At 33.9% G+C, this 15,508-nt stretch overlaps 1 protein-coding gene across 1 annotated transcript; it reads right to left on the reverse strand.

Moving 5' to 3' along the window:
* Positions 1-278: 278 nt before the first annotated feature.
* On the reverse strand, positions 279-11,654 carry LOC108908594 (odorant receptor coreceptor). The gene is made up of 11 exons (XM_018712675.2): positions 11,518-11,654; positions 8,494-8,666; positions 7,265-7,399; positions 7,071-7,207; positions 6,632-6,915; positions 6,484-6,577; positions 6,233-6,431; positions 3,538-3,637; positions 3,363-3,467; positions 3,148-3,303; positions 279-1,308 (listed from the first exon to the last, which is right to left on the reverse strand). Exons 2-11 carry the CDS (start codon positions 8,664-8,666, stop codon positions 1,258-1,260), a joined length of 1,434 nt encoding a protein of 477 aa, XP_018568191.1. The 5' UTR covers positions 11,518-11,654; the 3' UTR covers positions 279-1,257.
* Between the last annotated feature and the right edge of the window lie 3,854 nt (positions 11,655-15,508).

Here is a 15,508-nt window from a genome sequence, read left to right on the forward strand (position 1 = left end):
GCTTTTGAGCAAAATTTGAACACTTATTTTATATTCTTGTTACGCCCGGCACAACGTTTAACTTCACAACACACTGGGTTTAATCAACACGGAATACCGCAAATTTGTATAACAACTAACAGCGGGCACATTTCTTTAACGTTTTCATTCAATATTTTCAAAAAGTTCTCGTTTTTTCCTAGGTTATACAACGAAAATGTTATGGTTACTCACAGATGACAGCAATGTTGCGTGACGCCGCGGCAGATAGCGCCACCGTACGGTGTTCAACTGTCGCGGGTGTATCGATTTAAATTCCGGCCAAGGTGTTGCTCGATAAGGTCGGATCATCAAGGCACAAGGTATTCATATTTCCATAAAAAACATACTTTACTAACGTTAACTTTATTAAACTATGGTAAATAATTGAAATTATTAACACTTAAGCTTAAAAATGCGTCAAAAACGATATATAAAATAGGATATGTTGTAACATTAACATAGGGTTTGTTATACAGATTTTTTTTTTAAATTACAAGTAGCGTTAGATTATGTTCCCCCTTTGATAGAATCAGGTACAGGGTAGTAGTTTTGTTAAATAAAGAAGTAGTAGAAATGAACATTTGTGTGCAATAGGACAAAATTAGCATGAAATATAAGACACTTTTGAATGCTTTTAACTTGGTGTTAATTTACATTTACTCTAAGGTTGTGACGTACTATCTAGGTAAAAATAGTTACTGTAACCGGAGAAAAATTGATATACATATATTTTTTTTGATTATTTGAACTATTTATACAAAATACTGTGCCTAGTCGTAAGATACTATGCACCAACAATGTCAACTTTCATTGTTATTGCTATCGCATACGGATTAAGATTACAGAATTTTGTACTTAATTACGCAGACTCAGAATGTCTCTTTAAAATTATAGAAGTCGTGATTAGTACGATCTAAGTCTAACAGTGACATACCCTGCTCGAACAAATATTAATCCCGTAACAGGGATAAATATCACATCTTGTGCTTAACTTAAAAAAGTAATTAATTAATGCTAGACTATAAATCTAAAGCTACGAACATTTGTGCAGACCAGCACTTGACTATCACTTAAATAGATTTATACAGACACATTATTCTAAGTGATGAGACGATCTTAAAATTTAAAATATGCACCTTAACGATTCCATCTAATCACTTGATTGTTATCAGGTATCGAAATTAATCTTTGCCCATTAAATTATAGCTAAACTGAAGAAACAACACTTTGGGCGACTTATTTGAGTTGCACCAACACCATGAAGTAGGTTACAACGGCGCCAAGCACCTAAAGAAGAAGAAGAAGAGTTGTAAAAGTAGTTTATATATCATTATACTATCGAGCTTGAGACACCCTGTGCTTAATAAACACCCTGTATATCCCTTGTACATAATTTTTAATCATCAAGTTTATGTTTATTAATATTTTATTATTATAACGAGCGTTCAAATAAAAACGTGGTCAAGTTGGTTCTGAAAATTTGGACGTAGGGCGTAGCGTATAGCAAATGAACTTAAACGTCATCTGTCAAAGCGCTATATCGCCGCTATCAATTTGAATATTTTCGTTTTAAAAAGCGTTTAAAATGATGTTTTCTCAAGAACAAAAAGTGTTTATCATAGAGTCCTACTTTACAAATGGACGCAAGATTGATGTAATATGGAAGTATTCTATTGAGGAATGTTTCATAGAATTTCAAAATCAATTTCCCGGCGTTGTTGAGTACAAAATTTTTCAAAGTGCAGTTCAGCGTTGTGTTAATGTTTTTCGTGAAACGGGCAGTGTAACAAGAAAAGAAGGAAGCGGCCGACCTAAAAAGCGGACTGAAGAATTAAAAGAAAATGTCCAACAAATAATGGAAAATGCGCCAAGAACTTCTGTACGTGTTTTATCACAAATGGTGGGAGTATCAGTCGGTACCTGCCACACAGTGTTAAAAAAAGATTTGCGTTTGTTCTCCTATCGTTTAACTTGTCAGCAAGAACTTCATGAAGTTGATTTTCCGCGACGGGCTGTATTTTGTGAATGGTTTTTAAACAACTACGGTGAACTCCATAATATCACCGTTTTTTCTGATGAAGCCTGGTTTCATTTAAGTGGTTACGTAAACTCACAGAATATGAGAATGTGGTCTTCTGAAAAACCAGATAACTTTTTTGTCGAGGGCCCTCTACACGCTCATAAAATTGGAGTTTGGTGTGCTCTCAATCGAAGGAGGATTTATGGACCTATTTTTTTAATGGTGCTCTTACTGCGCAAAGGTATAGAGAAGAAATTATCGCTCCTTTTGTTAACCAGCTGGAAGAAAACGAAATTACAAACTTTTACTTTCAACAAGATGGCGCAAGGGCACATACGGCAGGCGAGACGATGAATATGTTGAGGGAAGTTTTCCAAAATCGACTAATAAGTCTCAATGCTGAACATGAATTTCCACCGAGGTCATGTGATATTACGCCGTGTGATTTCTTTTTGTGGCCTTACCTTAAAAACACTATTTTTGAACTGCCTATTCCTGATTTAAACCATCTGCAGGCTCGACTTATAGACAAGATTCGTGAAATTAACAATACCCCGAGCATCTTAGAAAATGTCTTTAATTCTTTGAGGAACAGGTGTGAAAAGTGCTTGGAACAAGGAGGGGGACAATTTCAGCAGCTACTTTAATTTATTGTTATAACAAGGAGGGGGACACTTTCCGCAGCTCGTTTAATTGTTTGTTATTGTTATCACGATTATTCTTTAAAATAAAGTTATATAGTCATTAACGTTATTGAAACTGACAGCTGCTATACAGCTCGTTGAGAAATGAGGTTAAGTTGGTCGCTATAAGCTACTCCCTACGTCCAATGTGTCAGAGCCAACTTCGACCACGTTTTTATTTGAACGCTCGTTAGAATATGGATTTGTGGTGTGTCCTATTCATGACAATGAATATCCTTTTTCCTTTTCTGTACTACTTATACAGTTATGTAGATCAAAACGTGAGTTAACACCCAGTAAACAATCAGTAATTTTATGTTAATATATTTTATATGAAAAGAAAATACTCTTTTACATATAAGTCAACATGCCCATGTCAAGACAACTACTCACAGCTAATGATTTGCTACAAATTTTACTTACAGATGCGAACAAGTCCAGGGATATAGTAAAAAACTTCGCTCCAGATATCTGCATCGCCTTCTGGCACTGCTGACACACGATCTGGACGAAAGTTTTGGCTTCTTCCGAGCCGTCGTACCAGTGACAGCTGTAAGCTGCTTCCATAACAGAAGAACTCTGAAACAAGAAGCTTCCAATATCGTTTGTAATCAAAAACATTTACCCTGATCATTTACCTCTTCGATCAGCCTGTTCCCAAAAATGCAGAAGTGGAAAACCTGGGCCAAAGAGTACACCAGATATCCAATGGTGGTAGCAGCGTAAGTATTTACACCGTTGATCTAGAGCAAACGGAAATTACTTGTGTAGACAGAGTGAGAAAGACAAAATTTGGAATGAAAAGTAACTTACTTTGGTGGCTTGGTAAGCCAAAAGGGTCAACATAACTGTTGACGTCAACATGTGGAGCAACAGTGCCACGCCATAAGCATCGCCAATAGCTGTAACGAGTCTAAAAGCAACATAAAAATATATAGACCAGACCATCTGTGGAAATATCCCACTTTTTGGATGAAAGAGGGGCAAGCTAATTTTTGCTGAAGTACATTCAATACAACGCACATAATAAAAGTGTAGATCCCTAGATCTGGGCGAGGTCCCAGGAACATTTTCAAAATTGCAAAAATGTTTAAAAATTTTAAAAAAATACCTATTTTATCTTAGGTTTTTCCTTATATCTTGGAACCTATGCATTTTGGAAGAATATTGAAGAGGAAAAAAGTTTTAGAATTGAATTTTGCACAATATACTGCAGGTTAAAAATGTTTAAATTTGTTACCGATGTTGCAAAATAGCATTAATTGGTGAAAAAAAGGCAAAATAATGAAGTTTCTTGGATAATTTTTTTAAAATATTTTAATTGCTCCGAGGACATTCTAATTTTAGTAAAAAAATTTTTAGAGTATAATAAATCAACACATCAAATTTCATTAAAATCGGTTCTATAGTTTTGGCAAAATAAGTTTTTGAAAAAATTTTGAAAAATTTTTTTCGAATTTTCAAAATGTTGCACAGCCTCACATAAAGCATCTAGATACTTGAAAATTTTTTCACATAGAAAGAGCCGCTCATCCTTTCATATGGTTTTTGAAAAATTGAAATCGGTTGATTAGGACGGCAACAGTAAATTTTTAAAGTTAACACTTTCTTTATTATTTTTTAACAATTAGATTACATTTATCAATTTGCAGTTTAGTTTTTTCCAAAAATTATAATTTTAAATTACTGGGAAAGACGCTTCTTTTTTTAAAAAAAAGTTAAATTCCGTTAAATTCGGCATTTATCGTTAATTTATAAACAATTTAGCAATAATCTTTGATCCAGTGGCTTCATTTTTCCAAGTTCTAAGTTGGAAAAAAATTTTCATATCCGTAAGTTATCGGCAACATAGATAAATCAGCGGAAAAGCTGTCGCTCGCACGCGCAAAAAGTGACTCAAATCACGACTGAATTCGGAGGTTCAAAATGCGAAGGTACTAAAAAAATTGCATTATCTTGGCTTCTAATGGACCAATTTCGATCTTTTATTTAATCCGATGTCTCACGAGCCAAGGAATTCGAATATCGTAATGCCAACTGTCTAATTTGCACATATTTTGTTATAAACAAAGTTTATTATTTATGCATTAAATATACTGTATATTTTACCCTATGCTATTGTAATTTTTCAATGAAGACATTTGTTTACGTATATATTTCAACACTCTGAATATGAATGTATTTAGTTATAGTTATTACAATTATTTAAATAATTTTTGTTTAAACAAACTAAAAAAAAAATATTTAGGAATTATTTTTTTTGTTAAATGCAGATAAAATTAAGAAAAAATAGTACTTTAAAATTATAATTTTTGAAAAAACTAAATTGCAAATTGATAAATGTAATCTAATTGTTTAAAAATAAATAAAAAGAGTGTAAACTTAAAAAATTTACTGTGGCCATACTAATCAACCGATTTAAATTTTTCAAAAACCAGTTGAAAGGTTGAGCGGTCTTTTCTATGTGAACAAATTTTCAAATAAATAGAAGCTTTATTTGAGGCTGTGCAACATTTAGAAAATTCGAAAAATTTTTTTCAAAATTTTTTCAAAAAATTATTTTGGGAAAACTATCGAACCGATTTTAATGAAATTTGGTGTGTTGTTTTATTATACTCTAAAGTTTCTTCTTACCAAAATTAGAATACCCTCGGAGCTATTAAAATATTTAAAAAAATTGTCCAAAAAAACTCATTTTGCCTTTTTTTCATCAATATTTTTTAAATTTTTTAAACATTTTTGCAATTTTGAAAATGTTTCGGACCTCGCCCAGATCTAGGGATCTACACTTTTATTATGTGAGTTGCTCTGAAGGTAATCCAGAAAAAAATTGCTAGCCCCCTCTCACATCCACCTCAAAACAGATCCGCCCTAGTCTAAAGGAGACTAACTGAAAATGCTGTATAATGAAAATATTTAATTTCTCGCTGTTCTACCAAGGAAAATCAATAAATATTGGCACTGCGGATATAACTGATCAACTATTTATTGAACAAACTCGACAACAACTCCTCATGAAAATTTAATAAGGTAATTAACTTATCGGTTTCGGATTAGTAGTAATTAGTTGTTCCACCGTTCTTTCCTTGAAACTAATCCAGTTCCAAAGGAGCTTGTAAAAAGACTTTTACGAAGATAATCCGTCATTTCCATATTAATGATGTCTCAAAGAGAAAGGGGAAATTACGTATTACAAAGTGCCTCATTTCTGTTAAAGCAACTTGACTTCTATATGAATAATAATGGTCTCATTACGAATGCAACGGTTATAACGAGTTTGAAAAAAATTAGGTCAAGAAATCATCCAGAAAAAAGAAAAGTTAAGATTTAAATATAAGTACTCGTATGTCTAAGTAGAACAAGAATTTGGAAAATAACATTTTTTCAATAAAAACTAGACGTCCCAATCCCAATGCTAACTGTCCCTCTTATCAATTTCACAATGTCAATATTTTAATCCCATGAAGATATAGCAATATCTTGTGAAACTTCAGTCTTCCTATTTTACCTGACAACGTGCTTGTGTCTCTCCACCCAGTATTTGATGGCTGATCTCACCATGAGCTCCTGCTTCTTGGTCAACCCGTTGGGACCTACCCCACCTTGTCCAAACGTCTGCAAAGCTCCACTCCTGAAGTTCCCACCTAGCTCTTGTCTGGTGTTGTAGATGCCCTTTAGGTTTAGTTCCTCATTTTTAGCGTTGTAATCTAGAAGAAGGACACGTAACATTTTTTTGCAGGAACGATGGTCGGTTCTTACCGTTTTCTATGTAATTATCCTGAGACTTCGCACTTGGTGCTCTGAAGAGGTCAGCACTTTTTGGTACATACGTATCTAGAGAGGCCGAGAGTTCCTTTGAAGAAGAATTCATCGTTATTATTGCCATGACTTAATCTATCCATCTTACCATCAGAGGCTTCATTATCTCCTTCAAGTGTTGCAGTTGCTCGCAAGCGAATATTAACCAGGAGCAGAACAGGCTGTCCATTAGATTGGCGTGGGCCAGGGAAAAAAGGACGTAGTAAATCTGGAATATCAGCGATCCGTAGTAGGCCATTCCCGACATAGCGTCCCAAGGATACCAGGATTTGATCAGCAGTCTGGGTATTTCTTCCGTTATGGTTTCGTTTTCGTTGTCGGGATCTTTTATGTTGTGCACGCTCTCTTCGACGAAGGTGATGCCAGTCCATGCTAAAGAAAAAGTAGTGAAATATTAGTGTTAATGTAGTTCTATCATATACCATGAAGTGTTGATTGTCACGACGGACGTGGTATCGTCCTGGTTATGAATGATTTTGCGTAAAACGTATATTATTTGAAAATCCAAAATTTTTTCAGTTTCTTACCTGCCGCTGAAAGGACTGTTGTAGCTGTGACACAAATCAATAAAGTCCTCATTTTTTTTAAGGCCAAAGCGTGGTATCGGTTGTTGGATTCTACAAACAAGGGATGGCTGTTGGACTGATTCCAAATGCCTAAAGTCCTAAAAAGATGGTTAAGTTCAATGTTGGTGATTTTTTAGCAACAATATTGGACCTACCTATAAAACAACTTCGATCTTAAGGCGAAATACACGAATTTTGTGATACAGTGCGTGAAAAACAGCACAGTGATCGTGTTTGCTGCCAGGTAATTGACGTCGTCTTTTTCTACCACTAGATTTCCAAAAATGCATCTAAAATTGTAATAATAAAATATATTTTTTCGAAATCTGTTATCAAAAGTCGACTACATATCACAGTTTTTTGTTGTTGTAGCTCATTTTTTTGGGAAAATCATCGACATTATTTCTTAAATTGCCTGAAGTGACGTTAAATTTAGGTTTGTAATGGATCAATCCACTTTCTTTTCTTTATTGTTTCTCATTTATATAAACCAGTTGCAAACACCTAATTTTTTCGGTCACCCCGTACTTTTTAAATTTAAATGTGTTTTAGCGAGATAATTTTCTTTGATATCTCGCATCCGCAGTCTGGAAACACCGAGTCTGGCCAACTTAATACCAAAATAAATTGACTTCCAGCAAAAGAACGTCGCGAAGCGAATTTCCTGACAAAATTATATACTGACGTGCTGGGATCTAAGCCCACCAGCTCCTGTTCCTGTTTAAAAAATAGATGATTAATGTTGCTGGGGAGTTTCACCGAGATCTAACTTGTCAGGGGCTTTTCATGCGGATTTATTTTATGTGGGCAATATTTTCAGCCCACATCTCGCGGCTAATTATAGATGAAGGGTTTTAGACGTATGGCCTTGCGTATAATTTAATCACAACGCGGAAATAACGTTATTTTTTGTTTTAGATGATGTTATTCCATAATAATCTTACGAGGGCAATAGGAAAAGTTTTCTCCCTAACAATGGAACTAAAGATTATGAGAAATTTGCTGCCTAAACAGTTTTTGTCCGGCAGTCAACAGTTTTGGAATCCACCTCTCTGAAACTTCGCAATATGCGCAACTGTTAAAATGATTGGTTTGAATACAGGGTGTATTTATAAGGCGGCTCAGTTTTTTGGTACCTGAATACAAATCTGACGCTTTTTTAATCAAATAAATAGTCTAGGTATAAGAACTAATTCTTTAAACTGCACTCTAATTCTTCTATCCGGTATTAGCGCGGTAAGTTGTATCAATGCACTATCAGCGTTGCCAGCTGTTGCAGTTTTTGTTGCAAAATTGCACAAAATAATGGACACACCCCCTTTCTAGTACCCCTCTCGGTAGTGTAGAGGGCGCTGCTATAAGGCGACATTTTAACCGGGCTTACCCATATTGAAAAAGGCAGAACAGCAGATGCGCGCAGGAGTATCCCAGTCTCAAGGCGTGCAAGGCTCCGGAGTTGTCGGCGTGGTAGTTGAACATGAAATGACCGGATGCTTGTATGAGCCTTATGTTGGGCATCAAGTCGGCCACGAGGCCGGATACCTTGAATTTCATCATCTGCAAGGAGAATATTGTTGTGTCACTAGCAAACAGAAAATTAAGAGGGCTCTGTAGCAAATAGCAAACCAGCAATACATTTTTGTAGGCTTTATTACACAGTCTGTCTAAGTATGAATTAATGCACAAAAAAACAGACTTTCCTCCATTCTAACGGAGATTTTCTATAAAATGAACTTAGTTTGAAACTCAAATAACTTTTTGATGTAAGGAAATTTGTAATTTACGGTACAAATTACAAATTTCTTTTCAATTAAGAGTAATTTAAATTTCAAACTAACTCCATTTTGTAGAAAATCCGCCAGAGAATGGAGGAAAGTCCGTTATTTGTGCATTGAATCATATGTAGACAAATTGTGTGATAAAATCTATAAAAATGTATTACTGGTTGCCTATTTGCTATAGAGCCTTCTTAAACGGAATATGTTCAAATTTAAAATGGCAGCAAGTAACTTTCTTCTGGAATAGAATGTAAAAATTATCATGTTTCCCGCCTTTAATAAATTAAAATTATATTGTTTTAAATTAAATTTATAAATTAGTTATTAGTTTTAAAAATATATTTTTAATTTTTTTAAATAATTAATTTTTACCTGCGCAACAATATTTTTTTTAATATTTTTTGCTTCATTAGATGAACCAGAAGGGGCAAGCGCCCCAGTCTGCCCCACCGCAGCTACGCCTATGGGGATACTTATAAACTATTTTTTAAAGATAATTATTTTATTCTATTCAGTCAATTGTACGGAGGAAGACAACGATAACCGTTTTGTAGAAGCTATTTGTGACTTTTGTGAAATAAAATTGTGTTTTGAAGAACTAATTTTTTCTTCCTTTCGTTATAATTGAATTATATACATACAAAAGTAAAAGAACATCGGTGCGTTTGATAATATTGAAGCTACAGCAATATTTGTTGAAACAAAAATTGTAATACTGGTACTAAAGTAAGGTCGAAATCACACGAAAAAAATAATAATCTTAATATCATCTTACCCCCTTGACAGTCGTTCTGCGACAGCAGTTTGTCTACGTTCGCCGTATATCAATAAATATCCACTAATTTGTGATTATTGTAACTATGTGTCATTGTAACTAAATGTTATCGGTTAATAGAAGTAACAATTACTACAATTTTATCCACACTAGACCAATAATGAAACACAAGGGACTTTAGTGGGAACAAACAACCAAAACAGCCAATAAAATATTAATTTTCGGAGGCAATAGGTAATAAAATGACAATAGCAAAAGTGAATTTTGCTTTAGATATTGGGCTAAGTAGAAAGACTTGGCAACAAGTGATGTCACTCTCTAAAAAGTGTTATATTGCTCTTGAAATATGAATAAATTCTTTTAAGAAAACATATGAATGTCATTTAATTAGGAAGAAACCATAACTTGTAACCATAGTAACTATCGTAAAACTTTTATCATTTGCATAAAATTATGCTTTTTTGTAATTCGTTATATAAATGTAAATCAGAAGTTGACCTTAAAAAAAATCTGTGGTCAACAGTGATCACAAAAATTATTGTTTAGTAGTATTTTTCCAAAAATAGGTATGGTGATTCGCAATTTATGCAAAAAAAATTGGGAACAGATACGTCATGAAAAATTGAGTCAATATCGTAAAAAAAAATTTGTAAGATGCTTATAGCTTCCGAGAAAAAAATTATACAAATTATAGTACACTTTGAACCTTTACATCGCTGCACTGTCTCTCCTCAAGCGGCCTCAGGCAATTACGAATACTGAAATCCGTTATTTACGTCTCTCCGATAGTGTTTACATTAGTTTTTCAAGCGTCAAAAATGGCTTACATATATAGCCACTCAAAGTTGATGGATATCGTTTTAATTTATAGTGAAGTAAGACAACATTTGTGTTATGGTGAAGCTAGACAACATTTGTGTTAATTCGTAGTGACTGGGTAAAACGGGCTCAAATGTGTTTATACGTAGCTAGACAAAATTTTGAACAATTGTTGTGACATAAGGTATATCAAATTATTTTATTAACTAAAACCACAAATCAATTGTATTAATAATTAATAATAAGAATAGCAGCAAAAGCAGTTAGCCAATATAAAATAGGTGTCATAAAATTTTATTTATTTCTTTCCTTGGGAAAGGAATTCCGTTTATTTTAATGTGTAACAAATAGCTTCGAGTATTTTACTAATAAAACTTTTTGTAGCAATTTGCTGTTCAAATTTGAACCAGTTCACTTGATTTTTACAGGACGTGACATCATAATACGACAATTCGACCTCTGTTTTAGTATGTCTTCATCCTAAGGGCTACCACGTCATCGAAGTAACTTTTCCCAATTTCACACATATTTTTCACGTCTTAGAAAGGTCGCATTTTTCTCAAAAATTGTTATTAAAAAAGTTTTTCGATATCTCTTCCAGTTCAAAAGATAATAAACGATATGTATAAAGAAACACACAGTTAGATCAAGTCTGTTACTTATCTGATCTGCGGTGCCTTGGAAAACAAGATACTTTCATTGTTTATGTTCATTGTTGACACAAATCAATTGTCTCTATAAAGCCTACTATGAATTTCTAGTCTTTGCGAGATTTCCCAACAAATTTTGATCGAAGGACATTAATCATAGAACTACTACTATGCTAACTACCATCTGGAAAATACACTGTTTCTAGTAATTCTAGCTGTTCTAGAACTTCCTAACTAGTAGTTCTAGCTCTTAACAGAACTATTTATATCTCTAGTTAAGCAATAACTTTCATATCTACTCTTCGCATTGTTTCAAACTCTGCATCATAACACAAAAGCGAAGGAAAAGTCTTCCTCACGCAAAATTTAAAACCTATACCATTTACCTTGAAGCAGTCCTATGACCAAAAGCAAAGGTATCCCAAAACACACCCACCACTACATCTAAAAATATCTCAAAGCGTTTCGCGAGACTAATGCCAATAATCCAATGCCATTAATTTCAAAAACCGACTGGTCACAAATTAAAAGACCTACTGGCAAATCAACCAAAAGCAGAGGCTAAGTCTGACTCAAAATCTTCCTCTCCTCGATCTCGCAAAACTTGAGCATCGTGGACCAATGGGAACCCGGCTCTATCTCCGAGGGGGCGGAGCCTGACACGCGACCAGCGCTATCGGATTCCTCCCCATCGCTACCGGGAAGATGTGCTCTATAATTTTACTGGAGATCTTTAATAATTCAGTACATTTAATATTGATGGCGGACGACGGAGTCTCTAATGACAATTCGATAGCGGTTGTTTCTCAATGATTAGCCGTTTCATGGATGACTAGACGGGAAAAGTTATGTTTCGTATCGATTCTCCCTTTTAAACTTGATCCTGGATGACCCAGAAGGATTGGGTTAATATTTTATACCATCTGCCACTGTTGAACATGTAGGAATTTTCTGGTCATAACTTTTGTAACTTTAACATTGAGGGCGTTCTGAATATTATCCTCGAAACCTGACATGAGATCAGATTTGGTGGGTTATCTTATCAGAAATCGTAGATAAATAAATGAAGTTTAGTTATGTTAGCAAATATCACAAGTTGACTTTATAAAACAGAACAGAACATTAAAAAAATCGTCAGTTTCATTTCGCGGTTCAGCAGCTACAAAATGACGCAGATGTCCTTATAATTGAAGCAGCAATAGAACAATTTAATGCAACAAATACAACTATTGTAGTTGGTGAAGATGTTCACTTATTAATACTACTCACTGCAAGGACTCCAATTGATAAAATTATATACTTTTTAAAACCTGGAAAGGCTCAATAGCGAACAGAAATATATTCTTCAAAAAGTTTATCTGCTTATCCAAAATGCCAAAACCATATCTTATTTTTACATGCGATAACCGGCTGCGATACTACATCAGCAATGTTCAGAAGGGGTAAAATTTCAGTATTAAAATTATTTGGAAAAAAAGATTTGATTGATTGCAGAAATTGATTCTTCACCTCAAACAATAATCACAAAAGGAATTCGCTTTCTCCTTGCTGTTAAGGAGCTCCAAAAAAATGATTGTATAGATAAATATAGATATTTAACTTCTATAAAAAAATACACGAAACAAGAAACAAGTACAACAATCTTGTCTTCCTCCAACATCGGCTTCTGTTAATCAACACTTGTATCGAGTATACTATCAAGTTCAGACATGGCTAAGCAATCAAATGAACCCGGAATTCTGGGGTTGGAAATTAACAGATAATACTTTGGAACCGATTCAAACTTTACTTCCACCTGTTCTGGGAAAACTCCTAAACACTATTTTTTGCAATTTCAAAAATGGTTGTAGTGCTAAATGTGACTGTAGAAGAGTAGGGTTACTGTGTTCTCCAGCGTGTACTAATTGTCAAAGCCAGTCTTGTTCAAATGTCCAATTGAATACAGCAGATGAAGATTCATGTGATTTCGATGAAGATACAGCTGATTCATCTTCATTTGAACAATTTATGAACATCCAGCAAGAAGAAGATGAAATCGAAGAAGACATGCCTGTTGAAGTCGACTCTGAAGAGTATGAATCAGATTAAAATATCAAAAGAAATCAGAGCTGCAGTTAAAGTCAATAACCAATATCTATATGAATAATCATCATACAGTTAAAAAAAAATCCGTCAAAACAGTTCGTGGAGTAGGCCTAAAATCCAAAAAACCTAAAATTTTGACCTTTGACCACGAATAACATTTTTAGCACACATGGGATCGATGGGGACTTTTGACACTTTATTTCTAATGGTGTAACCAAGGTCTCCACCAAAATTTAGCTCTGTCGGAATTTTCGTTATTTGAAATGTCTCTTGACCGGGCTATGGAGGATATGTCGAAGATTCCCTTCAAAGGAAAATCAAGATTGGAGAGAAAATATTGAGCGACAGCAATGCTGATTCTACTTCTTCTACTGCTTATACATGTTATAGTAGAAAATACAGGGTGTCACCTAACGAATGTTACATACTTCAAAGGTATAATCTAGAACCCAAATGGTGTCGATTTAACCAAACTTGCTTAAACGAAAAATGTTACAGGGGTTAAAGTTTCATTTTTAATTTTCTTGTTTTCTCCTTAACTCAGAACCCAGTTAACTGATTTGAGCAAAATTTACTGTCGCTTAATTTCTCTTCGTGAAGTATGCAGTCATTCATTATGTTCCTTCAAAATTAAATCATACAGGGCGTTCATTTTACCACAACGCTTTGTAAATATTCTTCTGTAACTTTTTTGTACGTTTAAATTTTTACACGCAACTATCACAAATAGGCAGAGGATTTTATTCTACACTCAAAATGTATACCTATCAAAAGTCGAAATTATGATAGATAGAAGATATTACAGACAATATTTATTAACACATACCCCATATTTTTTGGAAATAACTACGTACATTTTTTGTGTAGAATATAATTTTCTACCTATTTCTACGTGTAAAAATTTAAACATTTAAACGTCCAAAAAGGTTACAGAAGAATATAAACAAAGGATTGTAGTAAAATGAACGCCTTGTATGATTTAACCTAATAGGAACATAATCACTGCATACTTCATCAAGAGAAACTAAGCAACAGCAATTTTGATCAAATCGGTTAACTGGGTTCTGAGTTAAGGAGAAAACAAGAAATAAAAAAAGAAAAATTGCAATTATTTTATTTCACTGGTGACTGAAATTTAATTTTATTCTCATTAAAAACCAATCCGTAGAACACCTACAAAACTGCAACTGTTGGACCAAGTATCCAAGATCTTCCAAAACGGTGATTTAGCACGCACCTTATCGAAATGGCTAACGACTTCATTATTGAAATTATTAATTAAGCACAGAAACGTGTTTCTGATAATTTTTAATGGTGTCGATTCGAACCTGTTATTTGACGTTTATGGTAAGCATACGAGTAAATCGTTTGTGTGTGGAACTTGGAAGACAAAGTGAATTACTAAAAATATCCATCCAGCTCAATTTAAAATTAATGTGGGAAGTCAAACAGCGGAATTACTAACAAAACCGAGGGAAAAATATTCTATGGCCAGCTGATTTGCCTAAGATCGTTTTACATTTACATTTATGCATAGTAATAGGTACGTGTTATTTTTACAAATTGTGTTTTTACTTCTAATAACTTAGGCGTTATAAAAAATTAATGACTTAGACTGTTCAGTCTTTGAACTTAACTAAGGTTCATTTGTGTGATGTGATAAATAATTATGCGTTTCGATCAATAAACAGTTTCATACGTACGAGTATCATCATAACGACAACCTTTATTGGCCAATAAAGTTGTTGAAGTGCGCCTCATACAATGGCCAGTATATGCTTCTGGATTTGCGATATTCAGGAATGAAGCAACTATTGAAGATACCTTCGCTAATTTGTTGATTCCAACAGGCTGAGAAGTACATTTTTGATTGATGTATCTTAAAAAGAATCTGTCTTGTAGGCGAGTTGGGCGCAGAGAAATATATTTTCTGCATATTTCAACAGCATTCACGCAAAATCCTTCTTCTATAATTGGAAATTTTCTTGAAATGTCCGTCTTGGTGTCAAGTATTAAAACAAGTAGGTAACTGCCAACGTCCTTATGTCACTAATTTTCAATTGTCAATTCGTAGCATCGACAGGCACCAGAAACCCCCCGTTATTAGTGCAACCTAAAATAATTCAAAGTTCACTATATACCTAATAACATGTAAAAGGTGAAGAGATTTTAAATTAATCATCAAATATTCTTTATCGGAAGGAAGCTCCAGTCAAAAATTCTTCAATATGTGGTCTTTCCAATACTGTAGCTTTTTTTGCTTTGTATCCTCTCAAATCATTTATTGGTGTC

Source organism: Anoplophora glabripennis, unplaced genomic scaffold, assembly GCF_000390285.2.
Source record: "Anoplophora glabripennis isolate ALB-LARVAE unplaced genomic scaffold, Agla_2.0 scaffold316, whole genome shotgun sequence".
NCBI classification, from domain to species: Eukaryota; Metazoa; Arthropoda; class Insecta; order Coleoptera; family Cerambycidae; genus Anoplophora; species Anoplophora glabripennis.